Raw genomic sequence first — 21,615 nt, forward strand, 5'->3', positions numbered from 1 at the left:
GACAGCACACAGATGTGTGACTGATCTCATGTAGGCAGGTGAGGCACTGTGCTGTCAGTTCCATCAGGTCCTGCTTCTGCGTCTCAGGAATAAACTAACGCACTCCACAGCTTCACTCCTGCTTTCTCCACATAGGTGCTGGTCTCCCAGGCAATCTGGAAAATGCAAGTTAGACACCTATGGGGGAGGAGGTGCTGTTTTGCAGCTTCTGTAGAAGCTTGAAATCTTCCTTTGATTCTTCAGAAGAAATGAAATGTAGATTGTTTCCTTGAAAAACAGGATCCACTGCTTTGGAAACAGCCCTTCATTCCTAGGTTCCTTTAAAGCTGAGGACATCAGACACCTAATAGGGTTAATCACACAAACCAATGGCAAGTCTCAACCTGAAGGCAGCTCTGGGTCCTGTGCATCTGCATTAAGTGATGCAGAGCAATTCCTGCCTAAGCACTGTTTCCACACTGCTTTATGAGTCCCTGTAAAGCTACAGCAGATCCCTGCATCCCTGCAGCACTGCCCAAGTGTGAAACCATGTGCTCAGCAGTCACACTAGACAGCCCATGTTCTGCTCCATAAGTTCTGGGATTCTTCTCCCTACGCACTGTGAGATACCAACCAGCAAGCATCTATCCCATTTCTCAGAGCTCCTTCTTTTCCTTAATCTTGTTTCTCTTACTATTTTAATTGCAATAAAGGGAATGCCAAGGAATTATGGCCTAGTGCTGTAATTCAAATATGGGTATCAGTAAGGGCCCTGAACAATAGATTCTGTGCAGGAGAACCTTGACTGGCCCTGCAGAGGCCCACTGACCCCAGTGAGCCAGCAGCCAGCCTGGCCTTCTGGCTTCTGTGACAGCCTGAGACCAACCTTCTGATTCATTCCTTGCACTCATGGAGCACAACAACAACAGGCAATGATTCCCCTAATGTCTGCAGGGCAGCAGTATAGGGATGTGACTACACCAACTAGACTGCTTCATAGCAAAATAAGTGCCAGATCCTCAAGATCAACTGAGAAACAAACTAACTAAAGCTATAGCAAAAGCACGTGGAACAGCCACAGCCTGTTTTCGTGACCACTGTTTGGGAAAGCTGCACAGGGAGCTAATTTGGAAAGGATTCAGTAAGCGAGGAGCAGCCCATAGCCGGGCAGGTACCGCAGTGAACGCGGAGAGGCAGCAAACACCAGCAGACAGCTGCTGTCACACAGCCCAGGCTTCCTGCACACTGCTGCCAAGGTGCAGCTGATGGGCCACTCCTGCCACCAACTAACTGGATTTGAACATTGTGCTGGTCAGTCTCATTCAGAGAATATGCATAACACAGGCCCATCACCTTGGACCACGTCAATTACTTGTTGGGGCTCTCTTCAGCTGTTCAGCACTGGGAATCCCACCATCCTGATGCTGGCACCAATTTTCCATAATGTCTTTCACACCAGCAAGTCAGAACAGTTCTCATGTGTAAAGCCCTCCACTGGTATCACAACTGTATCACCTAACAAAGACCTTACACAAAGGATTTCTTTTCTACATAGGCATCTAATGAAGGTCCAACAATAAGCAGGGCTCTGTCAAAAATATGGAAGGAATCGTTAAGAAATACAAGAAACTTTAGTTTCATTGCTATTTCCAGCTCCACCTGCAAAGGTGAGCTACTACAGATCATGTTACTACCCTGCTCTACCAGTTACTCTTGGAAATGATGCTCCACCCAAAAGAGCTGTTTCAGCAAAATGTACTCTGTAAGTTGTTGCTTTATTTCATGTTCCTGGTCCTTGTAGTTCTCCTCCTCCCTTGGCATTATAGCTGTGGCAACAAAAGCCTATAAAACAGGGCCAAGTACACCCACACATGCACTACACTGCTCATAGAAACAGATCTCCCTCTCTGTCACTGAAACTTGCTGCCCAAAAGCAGCTAAAACAGCACTGGGGATCACATAGGGATGGCACTGCTTCTCTTCCTCCTCCATGCCATTTCACTCTCCCTCCCAAGGCTCCCAGAAGCCAGAGCAGCCACTCCCTAGACCACAGATTTCAGCAAATTCTAAACAAACAAGCACTCTCCATGTGCTGTGATGGTTTGACATGGAGAGCTGCACAACCAGTTTAATACATCCCTGCAGTATCAGGCTGGGTCTCTCAGGGCTTTGCAGCTGACCTCCACATGCACAGGGTTCTCCTTTCTTGTTCTTTTAGACACCTTTGAACTGCACAGTAAACTCCCCTGGATCAGGCAACTACTGCTTTTATGATGTTGACTCAGTTTGGAGCATCAAAATAAAGATGACACATGGGGATGTGGGAAATCACAAATACTGTTTAAAGGCATTCCATTATTTTCACAAAGGTGTGCATTGAATTTAATAATGAAAGACATGAAAAAGAACAACTTAAATGCATCCTTTTGTTGTTACAAAGATAAAAATAACATTCACTCTCACCTACCCTGCAGAGATTAGAAGATGGGATCCAAGTACTGCTAAGATAAGCAATTGAATCAAAACACCTTTCACCCATCTCATAAAATTAATGTTCACTACAGGAACTTTTCAGCCAGATGGCCTATAAAGGAAACCATTTCCATCTATTCTTGTAAATTACATTTGAACTCTGATTGCCCACTTAAACCTCTGCTCTCCCCACAGCTACATTTTTCTCCTAAAGAAGTGAATGAAGAAACAATAGATACTGGTGGGCTATATGATGTTATACAGGTGCCACACATCATGCCAGCTATTTATGTGCCTGGCCTTAATCTGCATAAATCATTTTCACTTAGGCTTAAAGAGAAATTCAGCCAAGTGCTCAAACAGAGGAAAAGGACAAAATTATTTGCTACACAAACATGCTGGCTTGTTGCACTTCCTAAGTGCCAGATCAAATAGTTGCCAAGGGTGGTTTCCTTGCCAGTGTGCAGGACTGTATACACTGGGATGTTTTTTGTTGTTGTTAAAGATTTAGTGAAACTTTCACCGATACCAATGAACCAACAGCAACTTCCCTTTGGCAATGCACAGCGAGATGCTCCTTGTAACTCCTATGCAGTGGCATAATCCAAGCTGAAGTTCCTGCCTCTTTTTGGACCTTCCCTCCCCCCAGGTAAAATCTTGAGAACAACCCACAGCAGACATGACGAGACAGATACAGTGCATTGCTGAAACTCTGAATCACGGCCTTGCCACTGAATCTACACCTTCATTGCAGGCACAAGGCCCCGTGTTTGAGGAGCAGCAAACAGGGAGGCAGGTTCACATTTCTCAAAGCTACAGCATTTGTACTCCCACACCTGCTGAAGCAAACCTAACACCTGAGAATTCTCTGTACTGTAGTTCAGCTCTGGAAACAGAAAATAGAACCCTTTATTTGTGATACCACAGGCAGGATAAGAAATTTTCAAGCAGTCCTCCAAAAGCTTTATTTTCCTGGAGCTCTGTTGCACACATCCAGTTAGACATTTCCAAACACATTCCAAGACAGTCGCTCAGCTACACTCATGCAGATAATTTCACAGACTTTAACAGACAGGTAACACACATGAGTAAAAGCTGCAGGGAACTAAGGGAGTGATGTAATTACAAATACAGCTGGCTAGAACCATTCTGAATACAATTAAGTTTTGAGACATTATGCCAGCCAAGATGTTAATAACTGTGAAAAAAACCTGTGGGTGATTTTCATACTTATCAAAATAAGGAACTGTTGAGAACCATTAATAATGTGGGTAAATGCTGTCTAAGCTTCCCACACTCAACCCTGCCAATAAGTGCAACAATCCTGCTATTCCAGTCTGGACCTCCTCCAGAGCAGAGATATTTAATCAAGTTACATTGTGAACTTGCTCTGCAACAAGTTAAACATAAAAAGATCAATATGTAACAACAATTTTTATCTGTTAGGCTTGCCTGGACTAAGATGTTAAGCACTTTTAGATTAACTTAAACTTCAGCATAAAGGGTATTTCTAAAGCTAAGTTAACATTTTCACAGACAAGTGTAGAGGAAGAGTGCAAAAAGAGGCTTTGAGAAGCTGTGGTTTAATAATAGTTGCTATGAACAGCAGGAGACCTTATACATGAGAAAAAGCAGAAACTGTTTTCATTGAAAACTTTCCAAACATTTCACAAACTCAAAGTACTAAAGAACCTGGAGACACAAGCACCTTCTGCACCGAGGCCAGAAGAGCTCATCTGTATCTCTTGCAGGCTGCTGGTACCTGTAATCACAAGTAATTTCTTAAGAGCAGATAGTCCTTATTTAAGTAAATAAATTATAAACAAACGCCTAAAAATATTGTCTTTCTTGAGACACTGTCTACTCCAAAAATTTACCGTAAGTGAATCCTACAAACACCAATGTATTTATCCAACAGATTTGTATAAAGAGTGTTTCACTGACCTTCAAAGTGCACATCCCCAACTAATTTGGTTTTTCCTGTAAGAGGATCATGGATATGGTTGATGCCTACGTCAATCACAGCTGCACCTTCTTTGACCATATCAGTTGTAATCAACTTTGGGATACCTGGAATCATCAACACATATTTAATTACCTAGCCAGGTAGTCTGAGGTTCAGTTTTGAATTATATCAAGTAATGTGCATGCAGAGCTATAGAATTCTTTCAGTTGAATATTTCTTAATACATTCCACACTGAAAACACCTATTCTTCAATTGCACACAGTTTTTAACTACTACTACAGAAAAGAGGAGGGAAAAAAGCCAAAAAGCATCCCACCAAAAGTTGTGCCATGGGATTGGTTTTGGTTCAAGAAATACACTCAACCACTACAGAATTTTAACTTTCATGGCAAGCCCAGAACACAACACTGACCTCCCACAGAAGTCAAAACACCGTTTCTTGCTATTTACAGCAACCTGGGAGACCTCTGCATTTGACCCAAGAGGCCCAGCCCAGGCACTGCACACCTTGTGGGCTGCATCTGTGCTGTGCTGGGGTAGGAGCTTATTGCCATTAAGAAATTCCACCCAAAACAGCCACAATGAGCCACCTCAGCTTTTGCATATGCGCTCTCTCCTGCACATCTAAGTGTGAAGAACCTTGATATTCATCACAAATCTGTGCTTTAGTCAGGACCCAGAAAATATAAATGGTCACTTCACAGTCCAGATAATGACATGTATCCATGGCCACATGACTCCTCTCAGGAATTTCTTCCCTACCTTGCAACCTTGAACTTCCAGTAATGGGAATTTCCAAACTAAAAATTCCAATTCATCTTGAATCTTGAGCAATTCCATCAGTTTTTTGTTCTGAGAGGAATGTTACAGTATCTCCAAAGTTAATCTGAACTCCCCTCTCCTATCAAAACAGCTTTCTCTCAGGTGGGAAGAGGGCAAAAAGGAAAAGAAATCAAATCCATACAGTTTGAAACTGCAGTTTTATTGGAAGGAAGTGCTGGAGTACAGGGCTCTGGCTCCATGTGTAGTGCTGGAGCACAGCCACTTTAGTCATTTGGATGCAGGCAATACCAGAGCACTCTTTGCTCTCCATTTCTCACTCCCCCATAGGACACCCGCTTGAAACTCTGCTTCTCATGTTGAACAATCCAAGATCTCAAACTCTTTCCTAGCCCATAAGATAACATCTGACTGCATCTCCTTCATCCCCCTCTGATGTAATCCATGGCAACCTGGCTGGTAACTGGATAATGCCTCAGCCTTATGGGGGTAAGTGATCCATGTGTGATAGGGCTGGAAGCACATTAACGGAAGCTGTACAGTTACACCCTCTGTAGAACAGTTTGATAATATGCCAAATACTTAATAGCTACAAATGAACTAACCCCCAAACCAAATGAGCATATCTATTTACTTAAACCTACTTCACATACCAAGTAGGAAGGGATAAACATTAGAGCAGCTTTTCCTAAAGTGCAATGAGTGAAGAATATGGGAAAACCTCTCATAGCTAATTTTTGTAGAAAATGATGATTCACATTTTCAACAAAGGAAAAACAAGGCCTAATCTGAGTTTAGATGCAAGGACTGTGAAACAGCCTGAGAAAGCTAACCAAAATAGAGGGTCTGATTAACCAGCACTTCCTACACAAGAGTACCACAGATCATGTCCTGAGGGACAGCACAAGTAGTCCAAGCAGAAGTTGATCCAGCACTTGGCACAGTCATTACTTTTTCTCTTGACCCCCTCTCCAAATGCAGCAGGCAGATGAGCCCCGTTTCTTTCAGCAGACTGGAAAGCCCAGAGAGCAGGAGCAGCAATGACCAGTTCAAGAGTCCTGCTGCTTCCATCACTGCCTTGCCTGTTCTCAAGGAGCACTGCTGGGTAAAGCTGCACTCAGACTGCTGCCATGGGGCTAGGCCCATGGCAAAGAGAACTGGCTCCATGGGATGTCTCTGCAGGCAGGGAGAGCAGGCCAAGGTGGGATATCAAGTGTCAGCTGTGCTGAAGAGCAAACACCATACTTGGGATAGAAATTCAAAAGCTGTGTGGTACTGAAAGATATTTTAGAGAGAGGCAGACTGGACAAGAAGAAGCATTGTCAGAACTTAAGATGCAAGAAGTTGGTAGGAAATAGAAGGAAGGAATAAACTGCATGGATAGTTACAAATCAAGTAAGCAGGAAAACTAGTGCCCCAAGCCTGGGGGCAAATAAAAGACAACACACAGAGATGCATCTTCTCACAGTCAGGAGTAATAGAGAAAAGAAGCACCTGATTCCAAGTATTACCAAAACCATGAAAGCAAGTGAACAGAAAAGCACTCAGAGGTGGAGCACCACATCAGAACACACTCACTGCAACAAGTCACCAATCAGGAGCCAGGATGCAGATGGCTCTTGTCAAAGTACTACATAGGAGAAGGAATCTTGGTCCTCAGTGCAGGCACATGCACAAAAGCTCTTTTCCATTTGCACATCCTCTGTAGCAGCCTGTAAAAGCAGCTGTTCCAACCTGGCAGGGTACAAGTTAGCTTTTTTGCAACACTCACTGAACAGTCACCCATTTCCGGGGAGTGTGTGATCCCAAAGGTACAATGTGCACAGTTCTCATGTAACAAAAGGAAGCTTGGAGTGATTCCACCTTTGTAAAGCACGGCCTTCCCCAGGGCACCCACTGGGGCAGGGCTGTGTGCTGTTTGCACAACCCAGCCTAGGTTTTCTCATCATTCCAAGTATATCTCAAGTTGTGTAATGAGTGCTGTATCTCACTCCTAGTTAGAAATTACACAAGGAAAATAATGTCAAAGGTAAACATGGCTGAATTGCTACTGGACCATTTAACTGCAAGCATAAACCATGTTCAGCACAAAAATAAGACATGATAATTAAATAGGAAGCAGTGAATCTGGATTAAAAGTTACTGGCTTATTGTCAGTTAGCACACCATTGTTATCTTTTATTCACAGTGGTGAATTCTGGTCAGGCCCACAGTTCAACAATTAGATGTGGGAGAAGTAAGTTGTGTCTTGCTCCTGGCCTAGCAAAGACGCAGTGAAGTTAAACCCTGAAGGAAAGGGCATCTCACTTCAAAGTGACAAGCCTGAGACAAGTACCTGCCTGTCTTCATCTAGAAAACATAAGGAAGTCTTGGGTCTTGAGGATGAGAAGGAAGGGGAAAGGGAGCAGAAAAAAGCAAAGACACAATCCTCTTGCAGTCCTAGAAAATGGTACAAGAGAATGATGATATCCCTGAGCTGCAGAGGGACCCAGAATTTTACCAAGGTCATAGTAAGTTGGATTGTTTGGTTTTTTTTACAGTTAATTGTATCACTACTTGCAATATTTGCAAACAAATAACAAAGGCTGCTTAGAAGCAGAATTCTGCCTTGTTTCTTTAGAGTTTAATTCATCTGTCCTAAGTATTTCAGTTTACATTGCTTTAAGAGTATAGAAACTGATCTTTCAGTCCCTTTCCTCTAGGAAATTACCATTCTCCTTCTCTTGACGTGATAATTGTAAAAGGGAAAAAACACCAGCCATTAATAACATAGGTTACCCAAACCTCCAGTTAATTTGGCAAGGTTGGCCTTAATTCTAACAGCAGGGGAATGATACTGTGGTTTTATGAATGCAGCCTCCAGCTGACTTAAAGAAACCCTCCTGTCAAAATTCAAATGACTCATGATTTTTCCATGGCACAGAGAACGTTTTAATTTACATAATTATACCTATATAAACTATGCACTGACTGGCTCCCAATCTTGAGTTCACTCTGAAGTCTCCCTAAGGGAAAGGTGTCGCATGTGACAAGAAACAGTTTATGAGTCTGCAAATGTGAAGGGCAAGAACAAAGAGCCAAATCACTTGCCCTTCCTACAGTGAGAAATCCTACCCACTGCAACACCCTCAGCAAGCACGAGCTCTGATTATGCAGTGGAACAGCCAGTGCTACAGACAGACTGCACAGCCCTCTTTTTAGGTCTGAAATGCTGCAATTGGGGTATCAACAAAACCAGGATTACCTGCAGCAACTATTACAATGTCAGCAAGCTGCGTGTGCATCTTGAGCTGTTCTTTTGGGGTGTATCTGTGAGTAATGGTCACTGTAGCATCACCTGAAACAGAAGAGAAAAGCAATTAATTCAGATATAAAATGCTATAAAAAGTACAGCATTTACTTTCAGGTGCAAATTACTCACTTTGGTACATTAACAGCTGTACAGATGATCAGATTTGTCTTGGGCTGTGACTTTTAAATCAGCATAGGCAGAACACTCACAACACTTGCTGCTCACCCATATGAAAAAACATTTGTTCTTAAAAATTCTCCCAGGAGGAATTCATTTATATATTGTGGACCGAATTCCCTTCCATGGCTTTGTTGCTTTCAGTGGAACCCCACAAAGTAAACCCAGCACAGAATCCAGTGTCTGCTTTATCAAGCCCAGTTTGTACAGGGTGCCACAAGACTCAGTTGCTTGCCACATACAAAAGCTTCAGTACAAGACCACCAGTAGAAGCTCAAGAAGCACACATCCTTCTGCTCCTGTGGACACCCATATTTTTGGGTAGGAGCTGGGAACAAATCCTCCCAGTAAGACAGGAAGAACCATTGTGCTGTTTGATGGAGATGCTGAGTAGAGAACACCAACAGTAACAGGGAGAGGGTCTGAAGTGTCCTACTGCATCCAACAGCAGGTGTGGTGCTCCCTCGAGGACTGCCCAGGCAAGCAGCAGAGAACAGATCTCAAAGAGAATTCCTCCCAACCCTCCCTGCAATTATTTGTAGTGCACAGTGCTCAGGTGTTACATACCTCCATCTCTGCCTTCCACTCAGCACAGACACCTATGTTACTTGCAATAAAACTAAAACCTCATGCCTTCTCAGACATGACCATCACATCTGCTTCCTTTGCAATGTGTCTGACTGATCTATTCTGTGCCTCTTGCCTTATTAACTCTCTCATGCATCTCATCTTCAACCTTGCTGTGCTCTGGCTTCTCTGCTCTTTCCCCTCACCTTTTATCCCTCTTCTTCAGGCTCTACAGTGCACATCATCTCCCCAAAGACAAAAAGATCAAGACATTTGCAGAAAATGAAAATAGAAAACTACAGGCTTGAAAAAAAAATAGGACTCTTCTGATATCTGCTTTAAGCAAAAAGAAGGATGCCTTGCTCAAAATCACAATCATTTCTCAGCAGGAAGGTTGAGAAAAACGAATGCATAAAATTCCAAGTTATGAGGTTATCTCTGAGGAATAAAATTGGTACTAATTTGCCTCTAGGATTTTAGTGAGGAATGTGTCTGTAGTCAGCTCCTGAAACCAAGTAACTGCTTTCACTATCAAAGAGAAAAAAAGAAAAAAAGGGGGGGAGGAAAAAAAAAGAAGCCCCTACCTTGAGAATAGCAGTCCAGAAGCTTACATACACCTCAGAAAGGGGAGGTTTTCCATTTATTTGTGATCATGCCCAAACAGAAAATAAACAACTATTTTTACACTGCTACTTCTGCTGAAAGAAGAGGAATATATTTAACAATTAAGATTGCACATCATACTCCCAAGTCAATTCCCTAGCTTATAAAACAGATAATCTCTTGACCTAACTACATAGAACATTATTTTGGAAGGCATTCACAGAGCTTTTCTACCTGATCAGATATTGCCACCTGCAGGACATGAGTATCTACAGATGAAACATCACAAATTGACAGTCCCCAATTTTTAATTTTTGTTCATAATCTATAAAGAAAACCAACAACAAAATAAGAAAAAACACAGTACCATACGCACACACCCCTTGTACCATTTCTCAATAAAAAAAATTTTATTAAATCAGCCCAGCTGACTGATGAAAAAACTTTGACTGATAAACTGAGAAAGTTTTTTCAGCATTTCATTGCAGGTCTTCTCTGGACCCTACTCTGCTGAGTTAAAAAAAAACAAACAAAACCAACACTGAAATCATGGTCTGGCCTGCCTTCCTTTCCACACACCATCCAGCCTGGACTCCTGCTGCTCACATCAAAAGCAGAAACTAAACCCAAGTGCAGAAGATGATCCAAACCTTGAAGGAGAGCCCCACCTGTGAGCCATGGAGGAAAACTCCACCAAATCACCCCAAATACAGAAGCATTTATCATCATGCACACAGCATATACATACACACCTAATGCCAGCTCATTGTCAGAGAAGCTCATGTTCCTTTGTTTTTCTCAATGCCAGCTGCTTTATACTCTGTGCCAACACTTAGCAGACTGGAAAACTAGAAAACTACCTGAGAAATAGATCCATTTCTTCAGATTGGGCAAAGAAAACTTGTCCAAGTGAAGTCCTTCTGTATCTAGGCTCCAGTGTCACTAAGGGACTGTCTGAGCATTCTTCTGTCCCCACACTGAATACCTGATGTGCTTGGAACCTCTGGCACTGCCAGCAAACAGAGCTGCCAGGCAAGTCACCTGACATGTCAGGAACCAGAACACTGGCAGAAGACCATGAAGCACCACTAAAAACTCAGACTGGCCCCCCCAAAACAAGCTGCACCACCAGACAGTCAAACAGAAACTAGAAAACCAGAACACAAGATAACAACACTGAGACTGGGATCCAATCCACCCAAAAGCTGGACAAACAGTATTTAGTTACAGCTAAAAACTGCCCAGGCAGCTGCTGAGGGTTTTGCAACAAGCTGCTGATGAAAGCATCACAGGTCAAGAGGTCTCCTCATTTCCAGGTGGGAAACATGCAAGTAGCTTGTAACATGACTTTGTGCTGTACCAAGCCTACTTAAAACACCAGCTGCACTGTCAATAACAAAGTCACCCAATATTTGCAGCAAATGGCAAAAATGCTACTAATTTTCGTGGGAATGAGGATGAGAGCAGACCTATGCACCAATGGTAATTACAATTCAAGCACTGAGAGAAGTTACAAATAACTTTCCCACAGAGGCTGAATGGAAAAACCAACTCTATGATTAGTATAAAGCTTTTAGTGCTTTATTATATTAATAACAGATTTCACTCTGCTCCAGTTTACAGGCCTGGGATTAAATGTCCATGTTTACCTCATTTGTGCACAACACCATGGTATTTCTAACATCAAAATGAAGTTGCAAAAGGGCAGCATTCTATCTAAATTATATTTGTTTTAATTTCTACAGCACAATTATAGCAGCACATGTAGGCTTCTGTAATTAGAATTACAAAAATATTTCCACCACAACACCCAATTTCCAGGGGGATATAAACTGCACTGCAGAAATATCCCCCAGGCCAACAAATAATCATAGAGCTTATGCTGCAAAGTTCCTTGTTTGGTCATCTGGTTATTTTCATAAGCAACAGCTCACTGACCTAGCACAACACAAGGGTCATGCCACACCTTTGTTTTATTCATAAATAAATGTATATGTCTGTATAAGTACACATGTGTATGCTCATGTGCATAGGACAAACCAGACCAATACTGACCAAGCCTGAGGATGAGCAGCTACACTGTGCAAACACCACGGGAGCCTCTGCAGCTCTTCCAGGCCTCACTGCCAGTATTACCCTCAAGGACCAGCTGGAATAGTAGCTGTTTCAAATGGAGGAGGAAGTGATGACTTGACACCAGAAAAAGTCAAGTCCAGAAACTGTTCTCCTGAGAATAAGTCAGGAAATGTGTTAACAAATTTATCTTCCTGGTCAGCCTGCAAGTACTGACAAGCGTGGAAAGCTTTCTCTTTAATCCAAGTCCTCTAGTCAGCTTTATTTTCAAGACTTCACAAATGGAAACATTGGGACAACATTCCTGGACTTACCTCCAGGCCTTTCGTGCTCTCCATCAGTATGTAAAAGCATTGCAATAGGCATTCCAACATTTTTAGATCTTCCAGCCACAAGGACATTTTTTCCAAATGTTTGTATTCCTTGTAAGAAAAAAAAAATATTCCACTGGTTTCATAAATGTAAACCCTTCTCAATCCCATTGACAGAATTATTTGTTGTTGTGGACTGCTGACATCAAGACAACTTGAAAAATCCACAAGGCTGAATTTGAGGGATGAGTCCACAAAACTTTCAGCTTTCACCTTGGAGAAAGAAAACTGACAACTCATTCAGGTTATCCGAATCACCCCTAGCAAGGGCTTAATTTCCTTGCTCCAGCACAAAGGTAAGCACTTAAGTCTACCAGTAAGAACATGTACATTCTAAGTAAATTACAACTATTGAACACACATGCCTTTTCCCCTTTACTGAATTAAGTGCTCCCATTTTTTGTTCTTGTTTTTTCCCCTTCTCCACAAGAACTTAGGCCATAAATCTTCTATTTGACAAATAGAAGAACAGCACAGAAATTTCCCTGCAAAACTACAAACTTCAAAAAGTTATTGAAGTGCTCCATCAATTACAACTGTCTACACTTAATCAACAGTTGTGCTAATGGCACAAGAGCCCATCTACTTGGCAACTCAATCAATTAATTCTGATGAATGCTCTAGAAGTTTGTTCTTCAACCAGCCCAATGCCTTTAGATAAGCCAGAACCTCCCGGCTGAGCCGCGAGGTGAGCCTCGGTCGGTGTCGGAGCTCCAGGACAGGCGGGTCTCTTACCCGTCCGTTTGATGATCTCCCAGACGGCAGCAGCAGTGGCAGGGATGATGGAAGGCTGATCCAGGCACAGCCGCCCAATGTTCACGATATGGAATCCATCCACGTCCTTCTCGGGGGCGATGGCGTTACAGACCGCGCGCTCGTCCACGTGATCTGGGAGACACGGCTCTCACACACTGCTCCTGCACCAGCCACTGCACACAGCCCAGACCTAGCCTGGCTAACTACTCGCTGCTCCTCATTGAGCAAACTACACCCCCCTCAAAGGCAATTCCACCTTTCGAGCAGTTCATGGGAAATCAGGGTAAGGAGTCTGCCACAGTGCTAATACAACAGATTCTGTCAAACTGAGAGCCCAGTGCTCAGCTGAGAACAAGGACCGTAACTACAAGGAGAAATGTTTAAGAAAGTCACTTCTGCAATCTTAAATATTCACTTCTTGAATATGAAGTGGCTCCAAAACCCCAAAAACCACAGGAGAACAGTTATATACATTTTTCTGGTTTCTAAGCCCACAGAGGATACACAAGCTAATTTTTAAACAAATTCATGGAAATCTCAAACTGAAATAACTTTGCAGGTCTAGCTCTCCTTTTCCAACAATACTACTTTTTAGTCAACTGTTAAGCAGTAGGACCAAAACATATGCTACTTCATTAGAAAAGTGAGAATTACACACACACTGTTGGACATTTGGTGATCACAAAGCATTGAACCATGGCTTAAAAGACATTTGCCTGCAAACATCTTATTTATAGCCAAATATTTTTCATATGCACTAATGATACAGGACAGCTCTGCAATCTGCGTAAAGCTTTACACTACCTCAACCATCAAAACTGATTACAAAAAATGTTTGCCAGACCCTCTCTTGCAGCGTTACAAATGAAAACAAACCTTGGAACACATAATACCTCAAGGAACAGTTCCACAGAACATTCCATTACCGCCCCAAAAATCCAAACTGTGTTAATGGATTGACCCACAGCACCGCCCCAAAATGGCCGCATAGCCACTGACCCACGGGCCTGTCCACAGCCACAAAATGGCGGCCCACTGACCACAGGCCCTGTCCACAGGCCACAAAATGCGGCCACTGACCCACGGCCTGTCCACACAGCCACAAAATGGCGGCCACTGACCACGGCCTGTCACATCCACAAAATGGCGGCACCTGACCACGGCCTGTCACAGCCACAAAATGGCGGGCCCCACCTCCCGACCCACAGGCCTGTCCACAGCCACAAAATGGCGGCCACTGACCACGGCCTGTCCACAGCCACAAAATGGCGGCCACTGACCACGGCCTGTCCACAGCCACAAAATGGCAGCCACTGACCCATGGCCTTACCCAAAACAGCAGCGACTGACCCTCAGCAAACCAGACCTGAGGGAAGGTTTTCTACAGGAGAGAGTCAAGCTGAGCCCCAGAGTGGGCAAATGGGGAGAAAGCCACTGACCCGCTTGGGCTAATGAGCGGTTTGTTATTGAACCTCCTGAGAACTGGTGGCTTCTCCTGAGTATCAATGAGAGTGAATCAGAGCACCTTCCCCTAAATCTGACAAGTGGACTGTGGCTGGGCAATTTTCAACTCAGAGCAAAAGTGCTTTTTGCATCTCTTGCATCACCCACTCCAGCCACAACCTGAAGAACTCTGCAACTGCGTGCCAAGACACCCCAGTGTCCAAGTCAGAGAGCACTACAGGAAGTTTTAAAAAGCAAAGGAAAATGAGTTGTCAACAAGGAAATTCAGATGTTGCAAGTAAAAATATTTTAGAGACATAAACAGGATGTTTTAACTTAGTAGGCTTTTGTGGCTTTGCATTAAAAGATAAGCATGTTGTAGAACTTAAACCATGGTAGTCCCCTGTTGAATGATTTCAAATTAAAAAACCCCTAGTGTTAAACCAGGTTGCTATGATTTACAATTCCATTCTCCATTTTTTATGGGAGGAAGTTTAGTTTCCTTCTGAATGCTGAAGGGAAAAGACTGCAAAAATTAAGATATTAAGTACATTGATGGAAGAGCCTCTTAGAACTTGCCTCACTGAGACCAAAAGCAACCATAACCTTGTTTTTATATCAACTACAGGATTAAAAAAAAAAAAAATAAAATTTGGAGTAACCTATTAACAGGCTTTTGCAAAAGAGAACTTGCTACCCTTAGGCAAGTCAGCTGTTCATCCAACAAACTTGGCAGCCATGCTTCTCCTTGTGCCTGGGATGAGCAGAACACCACTCTGAAAAACACCTCCTCCACACTGTGCCTTTAGCTTCCCAGAAACAGACAGATAATAGAGACAATCATGTACAAGGAAAAAACAAAAACATACTTTACATGGATATTTTCCACACTCAGTTGATTTGCAGAATTTCAGAACAGGGTTTACAGCACTGGGAAGAAATGCAGCTGCACAGCTGGGGACAAGTGAGCAGTGGGCCTGAGAAGAGCATGTGGACTCTTTCTTTCAGGGATGCTCCCAAACACTGTCCTGGGCAGGCCACCCCCAGACCAACTCAAACTGCAGAGACAGTCACTCTGTTATTTAACAAGCAGATCCTGTTGGCCCCAAGAAATGCATTTGTCTGGTTTGCTCCCACATGCCTTCTTTATTTCTTAATTATCTTATTGTCAGTCTCATAAAACATCAACTGATACCTGTATAAATTTCCTTGCTGTCATTCCATGCACTCTCCAGGCCAAGTTCCTCCCACTTGTCAGCTAAACTTGCAGGCCTACACTGGGCATCACTTGGCAAGTATTTGCACACAGAGAAACTACTTACACAGCAACTGCCTCTGGTGCTGGCACATGTAAAATAAAGACTGGTTTTCAAAAGGAAAGACCAATGGAAACAACAACACGGCACAAAAGGGTGTTAAAAAAATACTGTATGGATTTTCACCTTCTGTCTCAAATAGATTAACATTTCATGGCCTGACAGTGGAGGCACAGCTGACACCAGTGTCAGTCCCTTAGTATTTCAAAAGCTTCTCTTGCCTTCTCTGTGTGAGTTTCCCACAAGCAGCTCCAGTGACTCCTTCCTCTGCGAGATCCCTTCTTGCTCCTGCATGACCAGCTAACTCCATCCTGCCCCTCACACAAAACCCCACTTGGCCTGTCCCCTGCACAAGCCCTCCAGCCAACAGCAGAGCCAGCACACTCTAACTCCAAGCAACTGGCAAGCACCTAACCCACTTTTTATAACACCCACCCTCGCTGGCAGGCAAGGCTGTTTCCACTCCTCAGTGATCAGTACACAGCTCTAATTCATTGGGGAAGATTGCCTTCAGCACTACACTTACAAGCTCCTCCCACAGAGGCCATCTCCCAGGCAATTCCAATTAGGATACAGGGAAGTCATTACATTTCAAGACTAAAAGAAGTTCTGAACTGTGCATTGATTAAAGCAGACAGCTCAATCACAAAAGTGACCTGATATCCTCCTCATAAATGCATTTCTACAAGTTGTACCTAACCTTTCCCTGAGTACCCTCACTAGTAAGACATTTTTGGGGAACACAAGCCTGTTGCCTTTGCTACAGGCTTCAGGCAGGACGATTTCCATCCCCAGGCTTCCAGTGTTGCATCTCCTGCAGTTCTCATTGCTGCAATGAAACTTTGTTAATCACCTCCTGCTGCTAATCTGTTAGTGGGAGAGGAGTTCGGATCTGTAAGGATGTGGCTCCTTACTTGTGTTGTACTTCCACCTTGTGGCAAATTTATTTCAGTGCACAAGCCATTCCAGGCAGCTTCCATGTAATACCAAGCCCTCCCCATCATGAACACTATTGTTTATTAAAAATACAACCAAAGCATCTCAGCACCTGCCCCACTTTTGCTGTTTTATAGATAAAAAAGAGTTTTAGTCTAGTTTTTTTTTTTCTTTGCAAGTTTTATCACTGCAAAAATACCACATTGCCAGCTACTTCCCAGTGATATTTCTGTGAGATTTTATTACGAATTAGGAGAAGGTAAATAAAAAGCCCAAAAATTAAGTCGAGGCTTTAAGGACCTTGGCATAAAGTCCATGTGGAATGTTAAGGCCAACAAAGAAAACATAAACAAATGTTTTAGGCAAAACCTGGAATCACTATGAGAAAGGCTGTAACATCATCTGTTAGATAGCATAATTTTGGATGATATAGAGGATGAAAGAACTCAAGCAACAAGGCAAACCAGTGCAACATGCTAAAAAAATAAAGATAATTAAACTGGATAAATTATGTGAAATGCCTTGAAACACCACTCTGACTGTTCACTACAAAAGGCAAGTTTTAAATATGATATGAAATTCTTCTCAGGAAGTGTTTTTTTCTTTAAAATAAACTGCACATTCAAAAATAAAAATAACAGCTAAGCCTTCATTATGCATGTCCTCTTTCAAGAATTGCTTATGTCCCTAAAGTACACTTGCAGCCCAGAACTAAACTCATTCCTCTTACATAGACTGTATATGAGGAGAGGGACAAAGATGTCTCATACCTGGCAGAGGTAGCTGAACTAGTAAACCACTAACTCTTGAATCCCTGTTGAGTTTTACTGTCATGTCCAGAAGCTCTTCCTGTGAAACGTCTTTAGGCCTCAGTATGATCTCACTAGAAATGCCTGATAAAAACAAAAACCAGAAGATATGTCAGAATAAGCAAACTGAGTGATGTGCAACTTAGTCATTTAGCCCAAAAATCCGCCTGATTCTTAACAACTGTTTCCAAACACCATTGTAAGATGCAAAATGAAACTTAGGGCTCCCATTCAAATTACATTAAAGCTACTGTCTTCATACATCCATGCAATCCCTCAGGCCCATCAGAGAAAACACGGAAGAAATTGGTGCACAATTAAGACGCACTGAGGGGATTGCTCCTGCTCCATTTTTTCCCTTTTAAGTAAGGGGATCTTGCTCTTACCAAAGGAGCACCTGTATGACATACCCACAGCTGCAGCTGCTTTTATCTTGTTCCTGACATAGATGTGACTGGCTGGGTTGTCTCCCACTAGGATGACAGTGAGGTGAGGCCTCTGGTTCCCAGCGGATATCCAGGATTCCACGTCCCTTCGGACTTCTTTCAAGACCTGGTGAGCAAGCTTTGTCCCTGAGATAACGGTTGCTTCATCACTGTGAAGACAAACAGAGACACAATATTTCACCAAAATCTCACCAGGAAGAAGACACGTGTGATCCACCATTTCAAGCACTGCCAAGTGCTTTGATTATTGCGCTAGCATCTCAATGTTATTTGAAAATCATTTAGACACTACAAATCTACATGAGAAAAGAAGAGTTTCCCCGCCCTCTTCTCTGAAGAGCACAGGAAGAGCACACATCAGTGCAGGTGGAAGAGGAGCTCACCAGCCACAGCTCACTTTGCCAACACACACAGCCAGCCCCATAAACTTACATGAACTCCTGCATTTTGGAATGAAACATGAGAACATTCTTACGCCCTTAGGTTTTACTGGTTTAAGGAAAGTTACCCACTTCCCACCACAAATTTCCTTAAAAATGGGTTTGACATAGGATTATTTGCACTCTTTTTGTCCAGGCCTCAACAAAGTATTTCTCATATTTCATAGCTGCTGGGAAGGTAGGCAGTAAATAGCTTTTCTCACATCTATAAAATATAAAAATAGCAAATACTGAAATATGTTGATGCTTCTTAGGTTTAGAATCTTAATATCTTAAGTCCTTTGATAGAAATATCATGCAAGAACTGCATGAACAAATAAAGCATCACCTGTACAGAAAGCTTACACTGCAGCAGGCTCTTCAAGACATTAAAACTAAGACATGAATTACTATTATTATAAATTTTATGCACATTAAAAAATTGACCAGGTACTGGTCAATGACAGGTTTAATAATAGATTTGTGACAGATTTCACGACCAAGTTAAATGAGAGACTTAATACGTGTTACTACACCATCCTGTCCCACTGTTATTCCACCCACCCATGGATGCTCTTACTCTGAACCCAGCGTGGATTTACAACAGAAAATTCCTCTTGTTTATGGATCTGGTGACTTGCAGGACATGACAGAAACAAAGATCTGCCATTTTAGATTAATTTGTACTCTAAAAGCCTGAGACCATATCGAGCATCACAATAGGACATGTCCCACACCCCAGAAAAACCTCTGGAAAATTATTAGCAGGACCATCTATGTTTTGCAGAACTGTAAAAACCAGCTACTAGCAGAGCAGAACAGAAGTAGGATATGCACTGGTCCAGAAATACATCTGTTTCTCCCAAAATTGGCAGAATCAGTTCTCAATACACAGAACATCGAAGGGGTCAGCTCACTCATCTTTTCATTCTTGAAATCACAAAGATGCCGCCTTCAGTATTGGTACCTGTGATCTGCTGAATCTCTTTAGTCAGCTTTCAGCCAGGTCTTAAGACAATCACATATAAATGAAAACACTGGCAAGCAGGAGCTCAGAGAGTCCCTCCCATGCACACCTAGGCAAGAGCTCAGAGCTACAGTGATGCAAAACCAACACCAGAATCCCTTTGCAGACAGTGCAATAAATTAAACGGGGTGATTACTGTCAGGACACTGATCCCCACTGCACCAAAGCGTGCCCTGTTTGCCATCAAAGGATGAATATAAGCTGTAATTCTGGATTAATCCACTGAGAGGCTCTTCAAGGTACCAGGAGCAAGCAAACGTGTACTCACAGATCCCCTCTGGGAGGGGGCTGGAAGGTCACACTGCAAGGGCTACTTCAAATTCAAGGACACCGCTTAAACCCCCGCTGGATCACCAAGGCCAGGGCCGCAGCCCGCTCGCCGCCCGCCCTCCCGCTGGCTCTGCCCCGTTTCGCCGGGAAGAACCGCGGAACTCAGCGGGGATCCGAGGGCATCCGCCCCGAATGGCGATCGCGGGGGACCCGAGCCCGCTGACCCCTCAGGCCTTTCGCGCCCTTTGGACCCGCCCGTGAGGGGGGCGAGGAGGAGGACGAGGAGGAAGGAGGAGAATGAAGAGGGAAAAGATCCGATCGGCGCAAGGTACCTGGCGGCGCTGCGAGGGGAGCTGCTGGTGCTGCGAGCGAGAGCTCGCCACCGCCTCAGGGGCGCCCAGCCCGGGCGCAGCAGCGCGGCGGAGAAGGAGGCGGAGGACGAGGAGAAGGAGAAGGCAGCGGTAGCCGCCGCCATGTCGGCCGGTCCCCGCGGACGGAAGCGACGCCGCAACCAAGCGACGAGGGGAGGAGGCGGCACCGCGGGCGGCACCGGGAGCGCGGCCGGAGCGGGCGGAGCCCGGGACGAGCGGAACGGAGGGAAGGGCGGAGCGGAGGGAGGGGAGATGCTGGGAGTGGGTCTCCGTGACAGCGACGTGGAGCTCAGGGTACAGCTGGAGCAGCGCGAGCGGTGCCACACACGGGCTGCGTCTGCAGGGTTTGGCTCCCCTGAGCTGCTGTTCCCAATTTGGAGCGGGCAGACACAGAGCTCCACGGACAAGCAGTTATTCCTCGTGTTTTCTGAGGGGCGAAGCCTCATGGAATGGTTTGCAATTTGCATATTAGTGCCTTCTGTCACGGTCAATGGCAGATTTTATACTTAAAAAACCGTCTGTGCAGAGCGGAACAAGAAATCAAACCAAGATCTGAAATAGCATATAAAAAGCATGCCAAATTAATAACAGCACCCTCACCAGCCTACTGACAGCGGGAAAATTCCTTTATAAAGTCGAGAATAGCTTTGGAAAGATGTGTCAGCTTTGTGAGTCTTCATGTTCCGCTATGGTCCTGGCAAAGTTTTTGATGAGTTAGGTGTTTCCAAATGGAATGTGGCTCAGGTGCATTCACAGACAGTATGCATTCTGGGTTTTAATGCCCTGTCCTTTCTAAAATACTATTCTTATCAAATATACCCTAGATAAAAACACTCCATTGTCCGCCCGCCCCTCAGCACCGCCCGCCCCTCAGCATCCCCCGCCCGCAGCGCACCTGGATCTCGCTGCTTGTCCCGGCTCTTCCCCTCGTCCCTCGCTGGAGGCTCCGCTCCCGCCTGAGGGGTCCGACCGCCATAGCTGCGGCCACCACAGGGCCCTCCGCGCTGCTGCTCCCGGGTCGGGCGCCGCGGAGGCGATGGCGAAACCTTCACCTTCGCCTTCACCTTCACCTTCCTCCCTGCTGCAGCGCCAGCAGCGCCCCTCGCAGCGCCGCCAGCTACGCGGCGCCCATCGGGGGCTTTTCCTCATCGCTCCTTCCTCCTCACCCTCCTCACCCTCGTCGTCCCCTCACGCGGTGGCCGGAAGCGCGCGGCGGCAAAAAGGGCGCGAAACGCCTGAGGGGACGGCGAGCAGCGTCTCGTCTGCGTTCGTTGGAGGACCGAACGTGAAACAAAGATTCTGGGATTACTTTCAGAAAGGAAAAAAAGTAAGTACAGTAAAAACAGTGATAAACATTTATAATGCCGCTCGCAAATATTACCACATCGTTTAAATGCATGTTTTCATGGAGAAACAAGCAAATAATTTAGGTCTGATGTATATTAAATAGCAACTCCCGTACTATAAAGTAAGTGATGGACAATAACTATTCCTACTAGAAGGCTGTCTTTTGGGTTATTCTAAAAGAATCACTTGGGTAC

General features: G+C 44.2%; 1 protein-coding gene across 5 annotated transcripts in view; it reads right to left on the reverse strand.

The window, feature by feature from the left end:
- LOC306802501 (epigen) overlaps positions 1-20,233 on the reverse strand; it is a 34,705-nt gene extending 14,472 nt beyond the window's left edge. Inside the window, exons 1-7 of one of the 5 annotated variants that reach the window (XM_079306836.1) lie at positions 20,036-20,232; positions 17,952-18,136; positions 17,503-17,625; positions 13,017-13,169; positions 12,225-12,332; positions 8,443-8,535; positions 4,396-4,521 (exon numbers count right to left, since the gene is read on the reverse strand). In XM_079306836.1, the coding sequence (XP_079162962.1) occupies positions 4,396-4,521; positions 8,443-8,535; positions 12,225-12,332; positions 13,017-13,169; positions 17,503-17,625; positions 17,952-18,136; positions 20,036-20,178 (931 nt within the window). In that variant the 5' untranslated portion in view covers positions 20,179-20,232. Of the gene's footprint in view, positions 1-4,395; positions 4,522-8,442; positions 8,536-12,224; positions 12,333-13,016; positions 13,170-17,502; positions 17,626-17,927; positions 18,137-20,035 lie in introns of all 5 variants that reach the window. The other 4 variants (XM_079306837.1, XM_079306838.1, XM_079306839.1 and 1 more) reach the window with 4 other exon arrangements.
- Between the last annotated feature and the right edge of the window lie 1,382 nt (positions 20,234-21,615).

The sequence above is a fragment of the Erithacus rubecula genome, assembly GCF_903797595.1.
Source record: "Erithacus rubecula genome assembly, chromosome: 5".
Lineage (NCBI taxonomy): Eukaryota > Metazoa > Chordata > Aves > Passeriformes > Muscicapidae > Erithacus > Erithacus rubecula.